General features: G+C 32.9%; 10 protein-coding genes across 10 annotated transcripts; 3 read left to right on the top strand and 7 right to left on the bottom strand.

The window, feature by feature from the left end:
- Positions 1-116: 116 nt before the first annotated feature.
- BEWA_017570 (thioredoxin, putative) lies at positions 117-542 on the bottom strand (the record flags this gene model as incomplete). Its single annotated transcript, XM_004828525.1, has 2 exons — positions 117-172; positions 209-542. The coding sequence occupies 2 exons, from the start codon at positions 540-542 to the stop codon at positions 117-119; spliced, it is 390 nt and encodes a 129-aa protein (XP_004828582.1).
- An 83-nt stretch (positions 543-625) lies between these two features.
- On the bottom strand, positions 626-1,843 carry BEWA_017580 (vacuolar ATP synthase subunit C, putative; the record flags this gene model as incomplete). The annotated part of the gene is made up of 1 exon (XM_004828526.1): positions 626-1,843. The coding sequence occupies one exon, from the start codon at positions 1,841-1,843 to the stop codon at positions 626-628; it is 1,218 nt and encodes a 405-aa protein (XP_004828583.1).
- Positions 1,844-2,205: 362 nt separating this feature from the next.
- Positions 2,206-4,682, top strand: BEWA_017590 (hypothetical protein; the record flags this gene model as incomplete). Its single annotated transcript, XM_004828527.1, has 3 exons — positions 2,206-2,899; positions 2,955-4,476; positions 4,514-4,682. 3 exons carry the CDS (start codon positions 2,206-2,208, stop codon positions 4,680-4,682), a joined length of 2,385 nt encoding a protein of 794 aa, XP_004828584.1.
- A 120-nt stretch (positions 4,683-4,802) lies between these two features.
- On the bottom strand, positions 4,803-9,230 carry BEWA_017600 (hypothetical protein; the record flags this gene model as incomplete). The annotated part of the gene is made up of 3 exons (XM_004828528.1): positions 4,803-8,504; positions 8,548-9,086; positions 9,197-9,230. 3 exons carry the CDS (start codon positions 9,228-9,230, stop codon positions 4,803-4,805), a joined length of 4,275 nt encoding a protein of 1,424 aa, XP_004828585.1.
- A 127-nt stretch (positions 9,231-9,357) lies between these two features.
- Positions 9,358-10,532, bottom strand: BEWA_017610 (hypothetical protein; the record flags this gene model as incomplete). Its single annotated transcript, XM_004828529.1, has 6 exons — positions 9,358-9,409; positions 9,444-9,613; positions 9,651-9,919; positions 10,067-10,241; positions 10,276-10,311; positions 10,350-10,532. The coding sequence occupies 6 exons, from the start codon at positions 10,530-10,532 to the stop codon at positions 9,358-9,360; spliced, it is 885 nt and encodes a 294-aa protein (XP_004828586.1).
- A 396-nt stretch (positions 10,533-10,928) lies between these two features.
- Positions 10,929-12,225, top strand: BEWA_017620 (hypothetical protein; the record flags this gene model as incomplete). The annotated part of the gene is made up of 2 exons (XM_004828530.1): positions 10,929-11,214; positions 11,252-12,225. 2 exons carry the CDS (start codon positions 10,929-10,931, stop codon positions 12,223-12,225), a joined length of 1,260 nt encoding a protein of 419 aa, XP_004828587.1.
- A 25-nt stretch (positions 12,226-12,250) lies between these two features.
- Positions 12,251-15,562, bottom strand: BEWA_017630 (HECT-domain ubiquitin-transferase domain containing protein; the record flags this gene model as incomplete). The annotated part of the gene is made up of 1 exon (XM_004828531.1): positions 12,251-15,562. The coding sequence occupies one exon, from the start codon at positions 15,560-15,562 to the stop codon at positions 12,251-12,253; it is 3,312 nt and encodes a 1,103-aa protein (XP_004828588.1).
- Positions 15,563-15,696: 134 nt separating this feature from the next.
- On the bottom strand, positions 15,697-19,726 carry BEWA_017640 (hypothetical protein; the record flags this gene model as incomplete). Its single annotated transcript, XM_004828532.1, has 5 exons — positions 15,697-15,960; positions 15,995-16,124; positions 16,164-16,510; positions 16,546-17,004; positions 17,039-19,726. 5 exons carry the CDS (start codon positions 19,724-19,726, stop codon positions 15,697-15,699), a joined length of 3,888 nt encoding a protein of 1,295 aa, XP_004828589.1.
- A 434-nt stretch (positions 19,727-20,160) lies between these two features.
- Positions 20,161-21,360, bottom strand: BEWA_017650 (hypothetical protein; the record flags this gene model as incomplete). The annotated part of the gene is made up of 5 exons (XM_004828533.1): positions 21,169-21,360; positions 20,965-21,087; positions 20,560-20,927; positions 20,365-20,523; positions 20,161-20,328 (listed from the first exon to the last, which is right to left on the bottom strand). The coding sequence occupies exons 1-5, from the start codon at positions 21,230-21,232 to the stop codon at positions 20,161-20,163; spliced, it is 882 nt and encodes a 293-aa protein (XP_004828590.1). The 5' UTR covers positions 21,233-21,360.
- A 134-nt stretch (positions 21,361-21,494) lies between these two features.
- Positions 21,495-25,319, top strand: BEWA_017660 (hypothetical protein; the record flags this gene model as incomplete). The annotated part of the gene is made up of 5 exons (XM_004828534.1): positions 21,495-21,582; positions 21,622-21,738; positions 21,776-22,371; positions 22,405-22,648; positions 22,990-25,319. The coding sequence occupies 5 exons, from the start codon at positions 21,495-21,497 to the stop codon at positions 25,317-25,319; spliced, it is 3,375 nt and encodes a 1,124-aa protein (XP_004828591.1).
- Positions 25,320-25,429: the final 110 nt, after the last annotated feature.

Genomic DNA, 25,429 nt, shown 5'->3' on the forward strand with positions numbered 1-25,429 from the left:
TTAAGATTCACGTTAGCCATGAAAATCTGAATAAACTATATATAGATTGTAAGAATTAATGTGCGGGTGGCATGTCATACGATAGTAGGCTCTATACAGGAATTTCGAATTAAAATCTATTTTTCGGCAACATGTTTGGATATTATGTCCTTAAGCTGGGTTTTATCACAACCTATATGTTACTTTGCGTTAGCTAGCGGGTACAAACCTATTACTTCGTCCAAAAATTTGCCACCTTTGTAAATTTTAAAGAATGGAATCGTTTTTACACCTTCTTCGTCGGCAATTTGTGGTAGATTATCTACGTCTACATCGACAAAATTTACTTCCGAGTACTCTTTGCTTAGCTCTTCTACTATTGGTTTTGCTTTCTGGCACGGTTTACACCAACTCGCGCTAAATTTAGCTACAACTACATTATTCTTTGAAATGGTTGATTTATAGTCATCTGCAGTGTCTATAACAGTTACTACGAATCTTCTCTGAAATCCCGTTACGCACCTTCTGGTTGCCAGATTGGACGCGATCCTACTTACAAGCATCGTATTTACAGCGCACGTAAGTACTTGGATATAGGAATAATTATATTGTACGACTAATTAGTGTATGTGATGGATAGAGGTCGTCACCCTACATTTAGGCTGAAGTGGACATATGGAAAGTACGAATCATCCTGTATTCCTGCGTCCTTATTTGAATGATCTCCTTTGCCTAAAGAATAGTGTATAAGGAACACATGAAATGTCACAGATTTATACACATGAAGAGTCTTACCACTTTTGGCGTAGTTTGAGTATTGCGGAAGCATATCCGTCAAAATTTTATGGATCTGATTTGATTTCGTGGAATTTAGTGGAAACAGATAAAAACAGGCAAATCTTATAGGGAGCCCGAACCGTAGTACACTTTCGCAGAATATTCTCATAGCCTTGAGGTGTATCCAGCACGTAAAAATGTCAGAATGTGCAATGTCATAAATCCTAGATAGTAGAGCTTGATGTCGTTGTGTATCAGCCTCAAGTTTTGATTGCTCATTTAGTAAAATATTATAGCGCTCAGGCGAATAAGTAAACTGCTGAGCCATAAAGTTGTTTGATTTACACCCCTCAACAAATGTATTCACACTGGATTTGAAGATTATAACACGCCATAGAGAGTAACTTTTGCACTTGATATTTATATTTTTTGCACAGTTAGGGACGATGTTAGTTGCTAGGGACATATAGACCCTCAAGAATTCCTCCTCAGCTCCGAAAGGCACGAAAACTATAACTGTGGTCAAGTGCTCAGTTTCCATAAAATCATTTGGATCTTCTACAACGTCGGGAGTTATTACATAGATCAGATCTCTGTATATAGTTGCGGTTTCCATATTTGAGTTCATCAGTTGTTTCTTGTGTTTTAAATCCGAATACGCAATAGCCTTTAGAGTTATATCATCGACAAGTTTCTGGACTAACTGTGAAAGAGTCTTTAAGTTTTCATTTAGTGGTACATATTTAGGAAATTTGCGATCATCCCATGTAAATTTGCTTAAATAGTGTAATACTGACCATTGTCTACCACCAGCGTTTATTTTAAATACCATATTCGGGTTTATATCCAAGGCCAATTGGCGTGCCTTTTTTAAGGCATTTTCTACAAGTTGATCCTCCTTTTCCAAATTGTCTGCACATAGCAACAAATCATCAAATGCTGAAAATCTTAAATCCATTGGTATCTCAAAAACTCCTACATCTTGAACGGTATTACTTTTCATCAGCTGTTTTTTTAGTAAAGCGTATAATTCTTCGCGATCGTTAACATCACGAGTTGTACACGCTATTAGCCAACACTCGGACATTTTCCCAGAAGCATAGATGTAATGTTAAAATTTATCGTAACATATTTAAAAAATGATAGAACACGAAAGAGGTAACTTCCACTATGGCTAATATAGTGTTTCTACACTGACACCATCCTTTTTTACCTATGCTGGTTACACACTGAAGTATGGCATTTTATATCATAGGCTTAGATGTTTTTGAACACATTGCACATGTTTCAATGTGCACATTTTATGACATTCTTGTATGGCTGTCAAGAAGCCTACTTGTACCTGTTCTTTAATTTCAACGTATATAATATAAAGTGAACACCTAATTGAGCATTTAATGTGAAAATACGGATGTGTATATAACCTTCCTCTTGAATAAATGCGTAGAGATGAACGAAGATTTGTGTTCACGTGCAACGTTACCGAAATCTTGCAAACACATATCGTTTATACATTCGAAGTTCATTAGCAATGTTCTACAACTGACTCATCCAGATGTGATGAACGTTGATGAGAATCAATGTTACATACCTGGGTGCCAGAATACAGAGAAAAGCCTGCTTAAAACATTCATTCATATGGGACATCCTCCTAAAAGGACATATCATTCGATCAATTACATTGGATTAGGCTTATTTAATGGTATTGATACATCAGACTGGTACACTGCATATGTTCCATTGAATGTTTGGAATTTCAATGATGATATTTACCACATTAAGAGGTCACTGATAAGAATTATTTCTCATTCTAAGTTATGGTTAGACAATCATGATTCTACAAATGAAGATGCGGAAGACATATGCTCGTCTACACAATTTGTAACGCAGGGAGATTTAGCAGAAAACATTTTTAAAAATCCCGCAAAAACAGCAAACTTACCGGATAACGACAAATATATATTTGCGACTCCATCATGTATGTATGCTAGTAAATCTGAACTGGCATCACATATTGAATTCGATGGATTGGATGTTAAGCTACAGATCTTGGTTCAAGTAAAAGTCAGGCCTAGAAGTTTCATAGAATCGTCGAATACTTTACAGTTGAATCCAAGTTTTGATTCGTGTTTCCCCAACGACTGTTAGTTAATTTTACTTCATATTTACATAAAACTTTAACATACTTATTTATGTAGGCATAGAGTGGTACGTCAGTAACACCGATAACATAGTGCCTGAGAGATTGCTCTTTAAAATTCTACCTAAAACATCGCAGCCCAATGACAAGCAGAATGTTCACACTTCTGAAGTTTCAAAAGTAGATAAAAAGGTAACTTTAATTGCTCCATTGACCAATATAACAAAAAAACTATCTTCTGAACCTGGATTTTTAGAGTTGCAGAATTCGTATATGTATGAATTAACAGTTGATTCTTTGGTCTTTGATACTCCCTTTGATAAGTCATCAGATTTAGATGATCTTAACAAATATCTTTTACTAAAGTTTAAATGGACGGAGAACCATAACAAAACTATATACTACTTGAAAACCTTAATAAATAACAAGAATCTGGAGTGGAATGCATCTTTAAAAGTTTGGAAAATACCATGTTTGTTTCTTTATGAGATTGTAAAATTTACACTTTATCTTGGTTTAAAGGTTAATGAAAAGGTTTTATATACTCTTTGGAATTGGATAAGAGATTTAAATATCAAGAACGTATCAAGTACATTCAGTGTTCATACTTTCACGGCGTGGGTCAAGAATTATAATGTTTGGTCTTTTCAGCGTATCATACTGACAATTTCAAATTCTGGAACCGTCGAAAATGTGGCTGGCAGTTCCAGCACAGATCCATATCTAAGTATAAATATAATTCCTTACAATAAGGACCTAATTTCTTTGTTCAAAGAGCGTAATTCAGTGAAGCCACATTATTTATGGGATCAAACCAATCAATATTGGAGATGCAACAGGTTAAGAGATTTGATTATAGATGCTTTGACTTTATTTCCGAATTTGCGAGAGCAAAATGTTAATGAACAGGAGATTTTAGAAGAAAAGGGAATATTTTTATCTGCACTAAAACCTGATAGGTTTGTTGGCAAACGACCAGTATCAAATCTACAAGTAAAAGACAACAAGAGATACAAATGTGATGTAGAGATGAACGATGAATTTGAAACAATTAGTAAGATTTTAATTACTGCGGCTGGGGAAAATCGGCACATTCCACGGCTTACAGATAAGATCAATCGCATTACTCAGACAATTTCTCCTCCTGAATCGAGTATTTCATCTAATGGAAAGATTATAATGGGAGGTGCCGGAACTGGGGGTATTGAGTTCGTTGAGGTTCCTAGGGACGTAGAAACTTGGAACCAGATTTCATTCTGTGTAGTTCCAAATGAAGATGAAGATGGAAATATTCCAGTAGATCAATACGATCATAACTTACTAGCCAGTTTGATAGGAGAAGTTTTTATCATAAAGGAAAGCGCAATTGATTATTTAATCTCAAACTTTAAACAATGGCCAAGTCCACATGATACTATTAATTATACCAAGTGGACTAATGTTGTCACTAAGAATGAACCAAAATGTTGGGGAGGTCTAGATTTCGATGGGAGACAAAGCCTTGCTCAAACAAGACTATTTTCTGAAGAGGACTTTTATATTTCAGGAAGTAACATGAATCGTGATGCCATGCTGTGCAGGTTAGTGTTATAATGTTATATGATACAATACATACAGATTATTAATCCAACTGGGAAACGGGAAAATAGTTGAAGACGCAAAGGATGCTGAATATGTGATAGTTACCGACAACACTACTGATGAGGCTTTAGAACTTTATAGGCAAGTTTGCGTACTATTAATATCTGGTTTAGGAAGTTTGGAAATAATGATGAAGACAAAATAGCGAATACACATGGAGCACGCCATTCTACACTCGTAACTCCAAAGTATATTTATGACTGCATTCTAGAATGGAAATTAAAAAGACCTACTCATTATCATAAACATTTAGCATTTTAAATTATTAGGATAAAAACGTCAACATATTATCATACGTTCTTTTATCTATCATGTTATATTTTTTTATCGTTTCTATGAGTTTGGTGACCACCTCAATAAGATATGAAGGAGATTGCGATGCGTTTATTATATTGCGTGCCTCTATAAAGTCCTCTTTTACCAGTTTTTCCGAAAGAATTGTGGCACATTCAGCTATTTTTGGGTCCGCAGAACCTAATATACATGAAATTTCCTTTGAGAATTCATTTTCACCTAATACATCCGTATTATCTACTAGGTCATTTGTATTATTATCTTTTTCAGGATAAAGGCCAGTAGATGTAGGATTTGCATGTTCTCGTACAATTTCCTCAGAAGCCTCAGAAATAAATATTTTTTTAAGAATTTCAAAAGCTCCCTTCTTATCACAAGCTCCACTTTTTGTCAAAATTAAGAACAAGCCTTCACCACCAACCGATTTGTTTGTAACATATTCAACAAACAGCTCCTGTTGTTTTTTATCCAAATGATTATACCACATATGATCACTAGATTCATCATTTGGTATGTTTATGCCTTTTTTACTGAGAATATTTCTAATAATCTCAAACTTGTTTCTAATCCAGACATCTTTCATTGCCGTGGGATGGAATGTTTTTAGTACACTTTCATCGTAATTTTCGACACTCGTATCATATGTGACATATTTAGAGCTCATAAAGTGTGTAGCAAACACTTTTAGAGTGTGATATTCTTCCAATGGATTGCACAACTTATTCTTCTTATGTATTTTTTCTCTACCAACTAGAATCTCATCTACAAATTCGTCAACCTCCATCAAAAATATGTCCTCTTTAGACTTAATTTTATAATTTACACTTTCCTGTACTAGTTTAATGAATTCTTCGTTATGATCACCCTTGGAATTTTTAGCCTTTAAACGTTTTTCCCTTGCTATGGGAAGCAGTTTACCTTTTAGAAATTTAGTCTTGTTTTGATGAGCAGCGTTGAACGCACTTTTAAATGGGAAATTGAGAGTTTTAAGAGAGTCTACCTCTACACAATGCCTCGTAGAGAAGTAGTTTATGTGTATCATCTGTATCAGAATGTGTAAGCACAAGAATTTAATTTCGTTTATAACATCGTTAATAAGTATCTTAAATCCATCAACGCTAAAATAATCTATTTTTAGGAGCGAAAGATCGTCTATATAATCTACAAACTCAATTTTTGGAGTTTTAGGTAACGAGTTCCCAAAAAGATGCTCGTTATATGACTTATAGAGAAGTTGTGCGAGTGTAGCTCTTTCATCTTCTGATAGAACATGGAAAGGTTCTGATCCCGTCAAATTGTTTCCATTTTCTTCTGAATATTTTTTGTTTTGTTTTTCATATTCCAAATATATATTTTCCAACTCTTTGACAGAACAGTTAACCGTTGCATCTATGTCTTCCTTATGTGAAAGGGAGTATGCTAGTTGGCTTGTTACGTCTGATACTCCCATAATAAGGTCCGGTGCAGATATTAACGCATGCTTTACAGCTTCTTCCCTCAGTTCATCACATGCGCATTCAATAATCTTAAGATTTTCAAAATATGTTATAATTTTCTTTTTATGAGTAGCATAGTCCCAACTTAAATAACTCTTGCGCAAGTATGATTTTGAAACATCTTTAAATAGATTCTCAAGTCTGTTTATATCGCTAATTGAAAGTCGAGAAACATTTGATATTGAACTTGGATTAGCAATTAATGCATAAGACAGGTCATAATCTCCACATTCTAATGCTGTGATGAAGTGACGCATTGGTACAATATTTTTTTCCCATAGATTTGAGGGATCATCTCTTTCTACCAATTTAGTTAATTCTTTTGTGATGTCTACATCTTTGTGAAACAGTTCTCTAAATATTTTATTTAGATTGTCACTTTCAGAATCCATAAACCTATTACTTTCCGGTGTAGAAATTTTATGGTTCATTTCTAACTGAAGGTTGTCGAAGTGAAATGGCCAGGAATTAGATCTTTCTATACGGTTGTATATGTGCACCAAAAGTCTTTCCTCTAAATTACCTTCTAAAATATCTTCTAGTGTTGTTTGCGTACCAATTTCATCAAATTTAAACTTATTTGTCCAGTATAAGAATATTTTAAAACACTCATCGAGAATTAATCTAGATATTAAGACTTTATTTTCCTTGATAAGAGGATGTAAATATATAGTTGGAATTCTCAAAATAGAAGGAGACGCATCGTTAGACGATAAATAACTGTTACTTTCACATTTGAATTTAATGCTTATATCAATAGGAAGCCTTCCACCAAATAAATTAAAGTTATAGTAGTTTACCAAAAATTTTAATGCTAATACATTATCAGGGGATACAGCATCGTTAATATATTCTTCTGGGAATTTAATTTCTTGATTATCCCCTTTCATGGTGGATATCTCTTTTGCGTAAGTACTTACGTAGTCCTCTATCGTTGACACATTCTCTGCAGTGTATACATCAAAAGGTATCAAACTTTCCAGTGGACTTGTCCCCAAGAATGTGTTTCCAAGTGGAAATAAACCGTTATTCGCTACACATTTTTCATATACTTTCAAAATACAAGCGACACAGTTAACTATAGAATTATTCATCCGTTCTAAACTTTTAGAGACTGGCGAATTTGTATCTATAAACATGTAATTAGATTCATAGGCCGCTAATGATCTAAGATTATTTAGGAAATCAACACAAAGAGTAACTATAGAATTTTGAACAAAATTTAGCTGAACAGGTTTTAATTTTAATAGATCATTCATTCCATAGGATATAATATTTCCAAATTCGTCCAAATCCCCAAATATTAGAGCCCTCTTTAGTTCCATCAAAGGTATTGTGATATTACCCTTTTGTTCCTCTTTCCATATGTTTCTATATCTTTGAATATTTTCAGGCTGTTTAAGCATTAAAATATCGAAAGATTCATTGTACAACTCTAGAATGCTCTTTTTATCCGTATCAACCAATACTTTGCAGATATTATCAAAATCTATTGGGTTTTTAATATATGGTACATGAGTTACATCTAAAACAAGTGCCCTTTTATCATTCATATCGTAATTAATATGACTATTAATTGCGTTATATGCAGCTATAGTGCTTGGATCATAATTTACAAGTACCTCAAATGGTTTTTGTATTACAGTAAAATTTATTCCATCGTTCGAAGCTTGCTCTGATTCCACAAATTTAAATGCATCGATGACAACTTTACAATGATCAAGGTTTTCCAATTTATTTGAGTATAAATCACAAAAAAACTTTACCATTGAACGAAAAATTATATTTCCAAACGCAGATTTATAGGTTCCTAATTCTTTCGGATATAAAATGGAAGGGAAGCCTAGAAGATTCACATCTGAATAATCGAATAATTCTCCAGATACATACTTGCTTCTTGGCTTATCACTGAATATATCATACCACTTAAATTCAAGTTCCCAAAAGTCTGGTAGTGCATCTTTAAAAATTTTAGCATTGAAATAAGACCAAGTTTTACGTGCATATTCTTCTGGTGATTTACAATCTTCATAAACTGGATACTTGGTAGTTTCTGATTTTATTGCTTTCGAACTGGTGGAACCTTCCCAGTTTGATAATATATCAGATACAAAGTGTTTCACTAGTTCATTACATTTTTCTCTTTCAGTGTTTGCCTCTTCTATAGGGATTCCAGTCTAAATAAACGTTATTTATAAAAATATAGACTCATAAATATACCTGTATATCGTACCTATCCCTAGAGACCTTTACAAGTGTTAATATTTTCCCAGTGACCCAGTATAATAAACATTTAATAGACCTTAGGGCATTGGAGTTACAACTTTGCATATCAGTTGAACCTCTATCAAGTGCGAATGATTTGTGTTTATTGTACAGAAGTTCACATTTTTCTTTGAGGGTTGGCTTAATCTGTGTTAGGACCACTTCCAGTGCGCAGCTTCCTTCATAGGCGGCTTCTTGTAAATGGTCATATGGCACGTAAACCTCCGATTCCAACGGTCTATTCCCATAAGTGCAGTCTATCTCATTTATCTTATTCAAAGAATCTTCATATTCAATGAGATTGAACGGAGTAACAGCCTGTATCTGATAAGCGTTACCCAGAGGAGAGCAACTGTCGTCACGAAGCGCAATTCCGTTGCATTTATTTCCATTAACAAAAAAATAGTGACAGTTGTCCCTGAGTTTGTTACCTTTTGCACTATGTGTAGCACGCCATTCTGTTTTATGGCACGTTCTTGATATACTGAGAGATTCTACATGATATATGTAGATTGTATACAAGATATACCACAGGATGATTCTAAATACAAAAGAAAACATCAACAGAATGTTTTATTTGAGAATTCCAAGATCTCAACTATACCTCTCATGGAGTAAAGGCTGATTATTATATTCATGTTCCACTTTGTAGACATTAAACATTAATTCCTATGATAAATTTCATAAAACAATGGCTAAAAGATAGTTTACAATTAAAATCGAATCCCTACATATATCTTAAATATTACTCTATAGTGATTCAGTTTATATGCCATGTATTACTTTGTATGTCGCTGTCCATTTGTCTGGAGGCTCACTAAAATATAGATATTGCGATTAGTTACACTTACCTTAGTTCTAAATCACTGAGATCCTCTAGTTTTACTATGTTTGATAGATCGTCTAAGCACACTTTACCAAAGTGACCATTTCTAAACTGATTTATGAATATTCTGTAGCACTGCGTTGGATCTACACTATTCCATTTTCTTTCGATTATATTTGAAATATGTAGCGCAATCTACAAAGTTAAACATGAGAATATGAATAATAGCTACCTTGGATATATCATCAGACGGTTCATTCATCCCTAGAGTCTGAACATAATTATAGCATCCCATGTGATTTAATCGGTATAATATATAATCTGCGATATAGTCCTCTCCAGCTTCGGCATCGTTTATGCAGCCAAGAGCAGCTAGTTTCAAGTTAATCTCCGGATCTTCCATTTTGGGAAGCATTATTCCTGGTGTATCAAAACAATATATCTTTGGATTTTGTGATACGTGGAAAAAGTCCAAACGTTTCGTAACGCCAGGTTTATTTTCTGTTTTTGCTCTTGTTTTTCCTAATAGATATATATTGCGTTTGTATGCTTACTTAATTTGTCCTTTTTTTCAACATTTGCTTTGCTGTGCCATTGTTTCTATTTATTTGTTTATAAATTAAAATCGGGTATAACTATATTAATGACCTACCACAAATGAATGATGCTTAAGTGCATTGATAAGGGTAGATTTTCCCACGTTTGGCAGTCCTACTACAAGAATCCAAGCACCAAGACTTGGAAATCTTGGTTTTATATTTGATTCAACAAAACTTTTAATTTCGGATATTCTTCCCAAACTTAATGCGCTGCAAACAACAGCCTATTTGTTTTATTATTTATATTTTCAAATATACCTTTAATCCGGCATGCTCGAGGAGCTCTATGGATTTCTAAATGTTTATTTAGCCACTATTATTATAAAATATACCTTCAGAGTGTACTTGGAGACAAGATCAGATTTGTTTAAAACAATTAGTTTGGAAGTGTTTGAAGTATAACCATCCAGAATACCGATATTGGAGGACGTAAATGGAGCTCTAGCATCTCTTATTTCTAATATACAATCTACTGCCCTATGTTTCTTGGTTATATTTAATTTTCCGGCAGCCATATGGGATGTGAACCAGGATATACTGCGATCATATTGAAATTCGCTTCTTGACTTAAAACCAGAGGATCTACGTATGAAATAGGACGTTAATCTCTATAAACCCAAACCTGATAGAAGCATTTGCAGAAAGATTAATAACATGATTTGTATTGTTAGTACATGGATTTACAGAACGCCCAAGGGAATTAGTATACACAAAATCGTTTAGAGATGGCCCTATTGGTTTGCCTACTCTTTGACAATACTTTATGTGCATTATATCATCATTTAAATATACTGCCCTTAAACTTGGTCGCACCTACCCACCATTTCTCATTTATTTCTTCTCATGTTTGCATCATATGAATAGTATCTATTTACACATCAACTTATAATACGATATACTTTTTATATACCATGGTGAATAAACTTTGGTTGAGTTCTACACTGGCATCGTTAAAATTGATAAGCAAGTCTCCGTATTTATATAAGAATACATTAAATCCAAAGGAATTGTCGACAATTATTGGGGAGTTTAAACAAAAACTACTAATTTCGTTGGATTCTAATGATTTGTCCGATAATTTTCTTGTAAATGCAGCAAATTGCCTATATGACTTGAAGGCATTTGATAAAACTACAAGTTTGGCACTACGCAGATCATTTGAAAGTAGGAAGAATATAATTACTAGAGAATTGAAAGGTATGAACGCAATATACATTTTATAAACTTTGCCTAGGTGGTGTCTTGTGGGCGTTTTATAATGGATATCCAAATACAAAAAGAAGGAAACTAGTTAATTCATCATGCAGGGTTGCAATAAAACAAGCTATTAAAAAATTTCGTGATTTAAAGGTGAAGGTAACTGATGTTGTAGAATTTGAACCCATCATAAGGAATTTAAGTGTTGTAGGAAAATGCTACAGATTGCCTAGTTCATCTAAAGTGCGTTTAGAAGATTCTATACTTGAGGCTTCTACAGTATTTAGATTGGTATTTGATTGTTTCCCCTTGCTTGTTCCTTTAACTGTTTCTGTGGCATCATTAAACATACATAATGAGAAGATAGCAACAATCCTGTTAGATGCGTTCTGTGATTCATTAAATAAGGATGATATGATAACTAATGATGAAATATATTTGATGCTTAAGACACTTATGGAATGGGATGTTCCTAAGCTTGGAGTAGAACGCAAATGCATAGAACTATTTATTGATAGCTTATCGCGTAAGGTATATCCATTTTTAAACAATACATCCGCAACTATTAAGTTGTTTTCACAAACCCTTAAATTACCAAAGAGTGATCTTTTATTTGGGCTATCAAATATATTAGTGAAACACGTGCTTTTAAATGTACAATTTTGCACCAATACTGATCTTGTTACAGTCATAGACGCAGTTTCACATTTCCTTTTCCGGTATAAATCGGATATCATTCATATAAATATGAATGATATTAATAAACTTGTAGATAACGTAATTTGTTATCTCCGTGTGGAATATGATAATAAATTTGAAAATTATGTTGATAGCCCTGACACACTAAATACCCTTCTTAAAATATATAAGTCATCCGTAATATTAAGTAAGACTTGTGGGAACAATTCTATAAGGTTAGAAGAAATATCTCTACACATTATAAAATCAATATCTAACGAGGATACTGAAGACAGAATTTTAAAAATACAAGATAAGTTTGGTGTTAAATGATTTGAATTTGATATTATACATACTATTAGTGAAGTCCGAATCCCTTTGTCATAGACATCGCATCTGATATTTTTGATCTCAAGATATCTTTACTTGAGTATTCTGGGAGTTTTAAGAGGTTTAAGCAGGTTGAAGCGGTGGGGAGTCTTTTAGAATCTGGTTCCTTGTGAATGCAAAATGGCGGTTGTAATTGTTTGAATCCTAGTAGAGGAGCTCTTTTACAGCAGGTTACAAACAGCAAAAGTGAACTTCTCATCTTGGGATTGAATTCTGTCATAATTTCCCAGAACCAGCGTATAGTGTCAGATTCATTAGTATATCCTCCTCCATATACGGTATTTTTCTTCATATCCTCAATATTTAAATCTTCTGATGATCCAGATATTAAAAGTTCCAGCTCAGATGGGGAAAACATCTGTAGCCACTCTAGTGGAATAATAGTTGATAGACCTTGCAAAAAGGCTGACGTTTGACTCTCAATAATTCTATTACACTTGAAATCAGAGAAACTGTGTATGAAAGATTCTAAATTGTCTTTCGTCACCTTTATGTTTCTACCATTTTCAATAAGGTCTTCTTGTATAGAATTCCCGAAGCAATTTTGTGTGCATGTAAATGTTAAACCTAATGAGTTAATGTCATCCTCAGACATTTTTCTCATGCTAACGATACTACGGTAGACGGTTTTATCAAATAGCTTTAAATCATCCGTGGTGTTCCTACGTTTCAGAATCATGTTTAATATCAACCTGGATAATACAGGTTCTACTAAGATTTGCTCATAAATAGCTTTGCCTACCACTTTTCCTATGAATGAGAATAATTTAAGGTGATCTTCATGAATTAACTCAGAACTAGGAGATGGCCAATAAGATCCGTCCGGTAACATCTCAAAAATTCCGTAGGTAGGGTCAAAAATCCGAGAACATAGTGTAATTAGAAATTCCTTAAAAATACCACCACCATCAATACCTTGCTCCTCAATACCATTTTCATCAACAAACATAACTCTAAAAATTTGTCTGAGTTGGTGATCATTTAGAACACCCAAGGTTGAGAGACCATCCTCCGCAATAAATGCCCTTCTAATCACATATACAGAAGGATTAATAAGATCGTTTACATGGTCTCTAGATAAAAGTTTATCAGTTTCGATAAACTTGTAGAATATGGATAAACGATTTTTGAAAGTTATCACGTGAGGAATATACTCTAATATTTTTAAAAACTCTCTTTTGTGTTGTTTACCTATCAAGTTGTTAATAATTGAACCATCAACTTCGGGGATAATCCAAAAATTATCTTTTACGGCTAATCTGTGGAGACGCTCATTCATTTTTCTAGAAAGAGCTCCAATTTCATGAAGAATATTATCAGAATTATTTATGGAAAAAGCATAGTTAGAAATAGAATTAGAGAGAATTTCCATTCCACAGTTACAAATGCACGAGTATGGATACCAACTACTTCTAGAAAGTTCAGGATTTCTATCAACTTTTCTATCAATAAACTTATACCAAAAGAAATAATTTAAAACCTTTGCAATCCATTTAGCATCATCAATATCCATCAATCCTGTTTTAAAATGTTCCTCCACGGTTATTATTTCGTTATCATACATAAATTTTAGTGAGTGATTTAGGAGTAACAAGAAAGTAGACCAGAGTGATGACATTGTTGAATTATTGGATAATTTTTGGTCAAAATGTGAAAAAAGTACTAATAAATCATTATTACAACATTTCTTATTGTGCTCTTTAAAGAGAGCCAGTAATGAGGGAATAATGGAGCCCGATAGTAAAACATTCGCTATAGAGGTATCAAGCTCGAATGTGGGTTGGTAAACATCAATATCCATGAAACCATTTAGAACTCTTTCTACAGTATAATATTCCCAACTATTAATAAAATGCGATTTTCTGTAAAGGGGAATTAACAATTGTACAATAATAAACACGCTTTTTTTACTAAAATTGGAGAGACAAAGCAATTTTGTCCAAAAGAAATTCGAACTACTCTGTAAATGATATAAATCAGGGCGTGATTCAAAATCAAAATGACTAAAGCACAGAAGTAAAACGTCTAATAGTGCCTCAGTGAGCGGTAACATTTCATCTTGGCAAAAGATGTTAAATTCAACTAATTTTTGCAAAAGTACTATAAATGTGTCAAAAATATGTGCGTAGACTGGTTTTCCATTTATGTTATAGTGTAAAATATTCAGGTTGCTTTCATTTGTACCGATTTCAATTTCATGTTTTAACTGTCTTTCAAATTCTTCCATTTTTGTCTTATTAAGTGCCAAATCTGCAGGTAGAACGTCCTTAGATATTTTTGACAAATGTTTTAGTAAACTTTTAATTACAGATGTTGGTTTTTTCTCATCTAGCCAATGTGAAGAATATTTATATCCTATTCCATTACATCCAACCAAAAGTTTATCATGTATAGTACATTTCATAATATTTATGAGTGATTTTTGCGATATGTCCATATTAAAAATGTTTGGAAATCCCCAAAAGTTTACTAACAAATTCATTGCATCATAATGTGTGGAAATAAAAGGCTCAAATAACTGATATAGGCTTTGAAACAAGTGAAATAAATCTTTCTCCTTACTATACACAAACCATCTTCTAAAAGTGTTTGGATACCAATATAATATTAATTCATAGCGTTTGAATATTTCATCCAAAGCAGATCTTGGAAACGTTGAAAACAGAATCATAACATAGTTACACAGTAGTATATCATGTTCAGAAAAAGGCTCTTCATCAAATCTTAACACCCCTTTAATAAGAAAAGATGATTTATCGCCTATTCTTTTATCAAATGGAAAGAATATCTTAAGAAATCTACAATTCAAAAGAATGAATTGATCTTTTGACAATTTATCCGTGGATAACAAAATGAAAGTCACCCTAATTTCAGGTGTATTAAACCATTCTATAATGTGTTCCAAACATTCATACACATATGGTAATGGTTTGCTATTTGTATCATACTTAGATATTGCAACTAATACCCTCATCAATCTACATACCGGATGTTTTGAGACCAATTTATCCAAAGGATAATCATCAAATGAGAATTTGTTGGCAACAAACTGCCTAACATCATGAATATAGTCATTTATGCAGTTTTTTAACAATCCAACTTCCCTCCTAAGTATTATTCTGAGCTGTAAATAGTCTTTAATCTTTCTAGCGGATCTAGCCCTTAACTGTGAAAACCTATCAAATTTAAGCTCATTTTTGCGATCGGTGGATGGTTTCTCCAGGAACGAGGTTCCAGAAAGTCGTATAACCCTTGGAGGTCTTATCGAGCCATCAAACATCAGTATAAGGCTTTAGCGATCATACTACAAACATAAATAAAATATCAAATTAATGTGTAGAATCTATTCAAAATATGAGGAATATCTGAGTATATTGGGGCAAAAACCCCGGCTCTAGCATACTACAGACAAATTTACTGATTACTATGGTAATTTTTGCTGTCATTAACGAATTGTGTAACTGTATTGAGTGTAGTTCTTTTCCCTTTCTTTATATGGCCGACTCTTTTGAAGTTACCTATGGATGGTTCAATAGGACCAACTCTATCAAAGCTGACAATATCACCATATTCTACGAATGATTCCACATATTCAGCATCCGATATCGACGCATATAATCGAATATTTTCTATATTTGGAAAATTTTCGATAATTAGCGTTGTAACGTCATGTATCACCTGTAGATAAAGCATAAATGAGTGGTGCATATACCTCTAATGTAAAATAATTCCCTTCTAGTTCTACGACTTTAAGATGTTCAAATTCTCGCGTTTTGTCTTCCGAATCTATAAGTTCAACGAGCTTACTTAAAAATGTATCTCCCAACTGACAATGGTTAAATCTGCAAATTCAATTAATCTGAGATAATTTAGTAACTTACGAAAGTTTTGAAGCTTTAAGCTTAAAACAACAATAAGAAAACAAGATTGCAGAATTATAATTGTCACCTAGAGGGTTGTGACTTATTATGAACTTTTCACAAGTGTTTGCTCCAGTTAGAATGTTTAAAAAGTTGTATGCAACATCTTCCAAATTTATAGAGTTAAACGACCAGTCCAATTTCTCTAGATTCAAATTCTTAAAAGGAGGTGATTCCAATGACATTGATCGCGCATCCAAACCCATATTTGTAAAATTCAGTGCCTTAAGGGTTTGCTGCTTTGATAAAAGGTTTAAGAACCTATACATTAATTTTCTTTCTAGTGGAAACCCATTCATTATAAGTTCCTAAATATAATTTAAAAAGGAATAAATTCACCTACTTTGGTATCAATTCTACTGCAGAATGATAGAATATATTTTGAGGGGATAGTGACACGAGATTGTAACAAGTGATCCACATACATGATTCCAGCAACGCTTCTACTCATAATTTCATACCATCTTCTAGTAGACTCATTCGTATAACCTCTTAGGAGAATTTTTATCTCATATCCTTCCGTTTTTACAAGATGCTTAGGTTTAAATCCTCTTATGAGTAACCAATCCTTTCCACTCTTTATTATTATACTACAACTTTTAACAAATAAGATTTGATTTTCTTTAATATCTGATGATTCTTCGTCTTCAGTTACCTCTGATCTCTTAAAAAGACTTCCTTTACGTTTTGGGCACCAATCAGACCATACTAGATATGGAGATCTGTATTCGAAATAAACATCTACTGTAGAATTGTCAGTCTTCGATTTTATAAATGGAATTCTGAATCTCTTTCTTCTTTTCTGCAATAATTGTAATTTATTTATAAAAACATACCCATTGAGTAGATGACAATCTCCCACTAAATAGCGAGCCCAAAGATGAAATTTGAAGAAGGTTTTTGTTATCCATAAAATAACCCATTTCAAATTCTTCTTTATTTACAGATTGATTTGATAGAATAGTAACTTTGTTTAGTGGATATGCAGATATGAAATGCGAAAACTCATCGCTAATTTCACAATCTCTTAGGTCTAATTCTATGGCATTACTTATGGACAACCTATTGTTTATTTCCTTAATTGATATTACAAGTTTGTTGTGTAATTTACACCTCCTTAAACTAACAAAATTTACACTTGTACCTAGGATCATATTGACAAACATCGAACCGAAGAATTTTTCGCTTAAGGGGTTTCTATCTATATATAACTTCTGAATACCCGTTCTTAACAAATAGTCGTTAAATATTTCTCCATCTACATTCATTGATAAATCGTTTTGTGACAGATTTAAAACAGAAATTGGAACTTTCCAGATCTCCATATGATGATTTAGGTCATGATCAGTCATCATCCTCATTGAAAAGTCTACATAGTATAATCGTGATCTTATAAAACTATTTGTTATATGGTCCTCCAAATCTTTATCATATGGTAATTTATTAAATATAAGTTCCCTTCTCTTAGGATACGTAAAAGAATATATGGTATAATCAAGTGGACAAATATCATTATCTTTCAAATAGTTAATAAACAAACCCAATTGTACTCTGGAATTTAGTGATCTATACCAACTTAATATTTCACTCCGTGTGTCAGCTTCTAATTTTAATATGATCCTATTGTCAGAAGAGTATTCACTAGTATCATTATCAAGTTCTATACCACTTATTTTAATAGATGTATTATTTTTTCTTCCATCATGTTTCTTTTCTATAACAAATGACTCATCCACTATAATTTTCATTAATGGCTCTGTGGCGATATTGTCTTTAATATTTGTTTCATGGGTTGCTGAATACAGTGAAAAATGATCACCGACTAGTTCACAATATAGGAACGTTGGACGTGAATTTGAAACAGTTTCATTGGTAACGCACAACCATCCATAACAGTCAATAGTTGATTTGTGAATAAATTCGATACTATCACGCAAATAGCCATTTTCTCCAACATTAAATGTTAAATCTTCCGTAAACGAATCATAGCTTGAAACAGTCAAACTAGAATATGTATATATACTATCTGCACTTTCCTTGGAGCTTGAATCGTTCGTATATTCTTCCAATTCGAAAGCATTTATCCTTCCAACAATTTTATCTAACAATAGCTCTTTGTGGCGATTTTGGTTTTCAACAATTTTCACATTTTTACGAGATATGTATAGCTTTGGTTTATTTAACTTCATACATATAAGATGCTTCAGAGCCTTTATCATTTCTACAGGGCAATCTGACTTTCTTAGTTCTTTGTACTTTAAAATTAAAAAATCTATATTCATATCACCATTATAAATCGATTTTTCAATCTCTTTAAGAGCCAAATCGCGAGAATTTTGTCTATCGGATATTTGTTTTACAATGGTTTCCTCAGTTTCTTGCAAAGCCAAAATATCGTTATCATTGACATCAGAAGAATAGGATAGTTTGTGGAATTTTGGACATTTCCAACTTTCTAGAATGTCTATATCTGTCTTGCTCTTATATTCACCCAAAGATATAATTGGAATTTTGGCATTCACGATGCCCCTTTCTTTTAAACAATCCAAATGTTTATGATTAGGAATTTTCATAAGTTTTGATTCTTTAAATTTATTAATGTTAGATTCTATGAAGCGCAATGAACTTTCGTCTATTGAGTTTAGCTTACTTACGGATAATATTGAATCGTCAAAGGTGATATTATTATTTTGTGGAGATACTACCGATTCTATTAAAGAACTATTGTTCTTATTGTGACGATATGTTAAGAGATAATCTACATCAGAGAAATCCAATTCGGTTTCCGAAGAATAGTGATGTGTTGTAAACTCATGGTCATTGTTAACATTAGTATTATAGCATGTATGTTGTTGAGTAGTTTCTGTGACGTTTTTCCGAGTTACTTCCATTCGATTGGAGATACTTGATATATTACAACCATCAAAATTGACAAAGTCACGTATCATTGGAACACTTTTTAGCAAAGAATGTGGACAGGGTTCAGCTAAGCCAACATTTTCTTTTTTTATGTTTCCAGTCACGTTACAACTAGAAAGTGATATACATCCGTTATTGGCGCAAATTTCACATGGGTGCTGTAGTTTGGGGAATCTTTTCAATTTCGAAGCTATCGAGTTTATAAGCAGTTTTGTGTCATCATCAGCCGATAATTTCCTGGATGACTGATTTATCTCATGTTTTACTGATATGCAGACATCAGACTTATCGATATTTATAACATTAGCATCCCTAACAATCCTATCAGTTACTCGATCGTATATACCAGTTTTTAGGGTACCATCAAATATAAACCGTTCACCAGTCTGAGGAATTCCTATCTCCTTTGGGTTTGTTAGGCCTGTGTCTCCAGATAGTAGCCTAACACTAGAAGGGTTATCTTTGGTAATTTTCTGATGATATATATCTGCATAATCACAGGGTAACGGGGGGTTTAGCGCTTTAAGTTGGTTAGATGGATCCGTTACAGCAAATATGAAATCCTTTTCTCCGATATTCTCAATATGAGAATCATGCGAGTCCATTTTAACGATGCTATTATATTATACATTATTGGTCTGTAAGCCGAACTATATCCGTTCATTGTTCAGTTTAATGATTATACTTGACTACATGTTGTTCCATTCTAAGTTTACTGGTACTTTCTGATTAATATTACCAATAAATACTTCCACAAGATCGTAACCACCATTATCTCACACACATTTCCAAAATCATTGGATAAAAGGACAAAAATATCTAAAAGTGCTATATAATTAAAATTTGAGACAAACTCTCACATGAATATTATGGAGGTAACTACGAGCTGTGGGTACATGGATAATTTACCATCTTGGGCATAATTTAAAATTACGAATCTGTTGACGCGAAAGTATTTGAATCTAACGTTTGATATACTGTAGCATCCCTTTCTAAATCGGTAAGTACCTTCCTTACATGTTGCTCGAGGATAGCTGTATTATGTACGTTGAGCGCTTAGATGTATAATCTTACATTGAAAACTATGCTGTTGTTTACATCTTTTCAGGATTTCCGAAATATGTAAACCATTAGGATTATGGTTTCTAGTTTCATTTGCTAACATTGATGAAATGTATTTTGTCAACGCCAGCTCATTTGCAGGAACCTGAAAATATTATGAATAAACAAATATATTAAATACCTTTCCATCTATAATTTCCATAGCTGACGCGACAATATTTGCGGAAGTAATTGAATTTGGACTATCAGCCCTGGATGGCTGTACAATATCAAACTGTTTAAGAACAGCATCCATCTCGTTAAGTATGTTAAGCGCATCGGGATTGTGTTTTCCATCACTCTAAAAAATTTTATTTCACACCATATGGAGTCAAACCAATAATATCGCATTTATTACGTCTAAGTCATGGAGTTTTGATTCGTCAGGTGAACTCAATTCTTTAATTGAGTAAATGATAATTGTGGGAACTTGTGTACTATAAATTGGATTAAATCCCCCGTATATTTTGACCAATTGCTTGTTCTTATCCAGATTACTAAGAAATCTCTTTCTCCATTCGCTAATGTCTCCAGGATGCATATAAATACAGTCAACTTTTCCACTACCATCATCAACAACAAATGTAGTTTCTTGGTCTGTAGACTTCGTTTCTTTTATACGTCCAACTATCTTTATAATCTCTAACTGATATCCAAAGACATTTAAAAAGCTTCCCCCGCTTTTCCACGCATTATGTATCATACCTATAATTTTCATATAATCACCTGGATCATTACATACTTATTTTCAGGGGCATGAAGGTTTTTTTTTGAACATTTTCACTTTTATTTTTACTTGATACATCGTCGGTGATGAAATTGGATACGTCCTCATCTAAAAATCCTCCTTCGACATTATCATCATCTACACATTTAATGTTAACGGTGGCACTAAGTTGTAACAGCAGCATTTATGAGTAGCAAACTACATTATTAACAAACTTACATTGATTAAAATCGCGGAAACCCCAATTTGCTCCAAAAGAATCTTGATTCACTCCTCCAAACATAGCCAATGTTGAAATAATAATTAATCTCAAAGTTACAAGGTGTCATAAGTACTACTTAGTACACACATTATGTAGAGTTTTAATGACGTGTGATTGTCACTCTAATTTTAGAAGAAATAATTAATAATGATGTGACCATTCATCTGCAGCGGTGCCATCCCCATCGGTTGAAAGGTTTCTTGTACTTTATCGACCAATTAGGAAATACAGATCATTAAAATGTGGATTTAGTTAGTATTGTGTTTATATATTTCTTTGGAATATGAATCTAACATTGAATGAAGCCGTATATGCTTACAACACCCTAATAAAGCAGGGAAAATGTCTGATTTCAGAATTAACATCTCGAGGTTACTTCATATTTCCGTTGAGAAAATGTTGTTATTTAGGTATTGAAAATGAGGATGTGACAATATTATCGTCTTTCGATTATCAGTACTATTACTATTACTTGTTCCACTATTTCTATAGTTTACATCGCCCATATCAACAAGTAACTATTGAAGGTAGATTTTATTCCATAGGTTCTAAATCTTTCTCTAGGAAATAGGATTGAAGACAAAAGAGGCTCATCTATTATAACATCTAATAAAGATTATTATAAAGTGTTTATGGATATTCCACAAGTAGACGATTTTCACATAGTAATACCACGTGAATGTTGTTTGGTTCCAATTCAAGTGACAATATATCGTGACCCAACGCTGAGTAAATACCAAGATAGTGTTATGGTAAAATTCATGTGGAACATGATAGATTCTAGGTCAATAGACGTAATGTCACAGATTTTATGCAGAGATTATGGTGTACCATTTGATGAAAATATTACTAAGGATATTAGGAGACAAGTTGTGGATGCATTTATTGTTGAATCAGATTTTGCAATACTTGTGGAATATATTATATTTAAGCTTAAAGTTACAACACAATTACATCAAGATTTTATTAAACCAATAGTCATAAATGTAGCAGTATATGAAGATATAAGAATTAGCGAAACAATTTCTTGGAATCTTTTTAATTCTGACTGGGAGATTGTCGAAATTGTCAAAACCATAGTCATTGATAATGATATTGATTGTACATTAACTAACACAATTTTACATCAGTTTAAGAGCCAAATATTATCCCACAAGAGGGTAAGAATGTTAAGTTAAATTTTAAACTTTTAGGCTATTTTGGAACAATATTCATCGATTTTACTTAGTTATACCGAAGAAAATGGACTTAGAATACCGTTTATTTGTAGAGATAAGGAAGAAAAATGTGATGAGAATAGACCTTTTATAAATTTTCAAAGGAAGTTTTGTCCACAAGATATCCTTAATGCTCATAAATCATCGCACAAAGAAAGATTGGAACTAAACTGCAAGTATAGAGAGGATAACGATTCTGAGGATGAGCCTAACTATACACGTAAAGTTTGTCATATGGACAAACATTCTCCTTGATACACTTTGGAAGGAATAATTGTTTATATATGTATCGTGCATACAATGTATGTCCCTATGTTAGGTGTTTGTCCTTCGTAAGTTTATTTTAGTTCTAGGGGACTTCATTCTAACTTTATGTTCCATTTCCTTGTAGAATTAACTGTTATGTGTTTGTTAATGGTGGATCTATTTTACTAATTCCTCCCACGTCCATATAAGATGAGTGATATTATAAAGTGAACAGAATTTTGATTTCTTTTTATCGCCTTTTGGTCTAAGTTATGTCTGAAATACATTCTTTCCAAAAATTACATGAAATTTCAGGCACAGAAATACATACGTTGGATGATATTCGATATTTGACGGATTTTCTTCTAAAGGATACGCACTTCGTGCTGAATAATATACTTAAATCTGCTATAAACGGGGATGATTCTATTGTTAATGACTTGGTTTATTTGATAGAGTTTAATGTGCAAGAGTCATCGTCGGAAAGTCGTAAAAAATGCCAATCTATATTTGATAGCATTGTATATGAAAGTTTAACGTCTGATTCCAATAAAACATGTTACACATTGATCAAAAGACTCTATATTAGAGGTTTTTCGAAGGAGCTGGCATACTCTATCATAAATTATTACGAGTCTTTCGTAATAATCGATCGACGGTTGCAGAAGAACGAAGTCACAACATCAAGAATAGGATATCATAAAACGACATTGTATTTGTGCTCTAATGTACTACGTTCGCTCTCTGATCTGCTTGGTGTTGAAAATACTAGTGATGGTCTAAAACTCTACATTGATTCTAATAAATCGTATAATGTTATTATTAACATTATTGCATTGTTGATGAATTCATTCATTAATATCAACAACTCATGGAATATAGATGCTCTTTTTGAACTATTCCATCCCTTTGGTATCTCCTTTGTACCGGGTCCTATTTCATTTTTAATAATTGACTATATTCCTTATGAGCAAAAGCTAAAGCTATTACACAAACTATCCATTTATTGGTCGGATTTTCAACTTATAGCACGATTAAATAGCAAGGGAGACATTTTCCTGACAAGCTACATTTGTAGATTGTTGGTAAAATCTAGGGGCTGTGAACATAACAAAGAACGAGTTGATTATATAACAAAATATTTTTTATTTGGTATAAATAAAAGGCTTGGAAGCGCCAACAAAATTGAAAGATGCTGCGGTATGGCAGTGGCTGAATTATTATCGCACTTTTTAAATGATACTAACTTAGGGTTAAATGGAAATGACGAACTGACTTTTGATGAGTTTTACGAATATAGTTGCACAGAGTTATGGTTACTTTATGCGGCCAAACTTGATATTTTAATTAAATCTAGCCATGACAATAATGTAGCAACTGCTCCAAAAAGACCTTATTTCCAGGAATTAAATGATAAATCAGTGTACTATCAAAAGAATAATGGAAATATTAATACTGGTGGAAAATCTGATATAGACAAACAAGTTGATGTATTATTTGCAGGTGTACCAAGAATGAATTCTGAAACGATTGAAGATAGCATAAATGAGGTTTGGATAACTCCTCCTCAACATATTTTACAATGTTATGAACGGCTATTATCCAGGCCAGCAAGGGGAGATGTAGATTTTGAATCTGTATTAAGCTATGACTTGAGTAAAGTGAATGATGATACACTTAAAAATAAAGCGTTGGCAATAAGTCAAACTTTATTATATCTTCCTCATATAGTTGAAAAGGACGAATCAATATTAAAAAAACTTGCAGTTCCAATTAGTGACTTGCTTATCAAGCTTGATAACCTTCAAATTTATAAGGATGCTATAGAAAAGGTTTCAAAGAATTTACTTGCTAATCACAAAAAATTGGTTTCAGAGGAAAATATTCTAATTGAATTCGATCATTCAGTACAAACATCACATTATCCGAATTTTATATCTTATGATCCTGAACATCTTATATTTGCTGGCTTGGTTTCCATTATATATAAATATCCATTGAATATGATAAAGCATTTCTCTACTCAGCTTTTCAATTCGGAATTTACACTTACGCAAAAGGTTACCATGATACTATCTATACAATATGCGAGTATTGGACTATCTAGATCCATGGATATACGTGATGTTTGCAATGAATTTATCTCTAAGAGGGAACAAAACAAATTTGTAACAGACTCTAAGAGCGCACTTGTTAATAAGCCTGAGATTTCCGTGATACCATCACTTTCAACAGAAAGTCCACTCTGTACAAATGATGACTTTTATGTAGAACCAAGAGAGGTGATACATCCTAGAAACGGCGCTACTTCAGGATCAAAAATGATAAAACCGAATACTAACAAATTAAATGCAATCTCTTCAAGTGCAGTCTCATGTTTTCTTTATACTTTACAAAGCTATATGAATGTAAATGCAGAGAGGGAACGTAGTACCAACGTTTGGAATAGTGATGAAACAATAGTCATAGGTATTATAGAAACGTTGATAATATTTTTAAACAACTCTTATAAATCCATAAGTAATGAAGCACTCAAGCAGTGTTCTGATGTGGTTTGTTATTGCTTTCAAGTGTCCACAGATAGAACAGTGCTGAAGCTACTTGAAGTACTAGGCTCAGCCATCTTGGAATACAATAATAGATGACATTTCACATGTATTTATGTATGAATATTCGTTAATATGTGATTATTTATAGGCCACTAAAATTCTAACGATAAATCTCGATTGTGTGTTGAGAGTGATTACTGGATGTG

This window comes from Theileria equi, chromosome 1 (assembly GCF_000342415.1).
Source record: "Theileria equi strain WA chromosome 1, complete sequence".
In the NCBI taxonomy this organism is placed as follows: domain Eukaryota; phylum Apicomplexa; class Aconoidasida; order Piroplasmida; family Theileriidae; genus Theileria; species Theileria equi.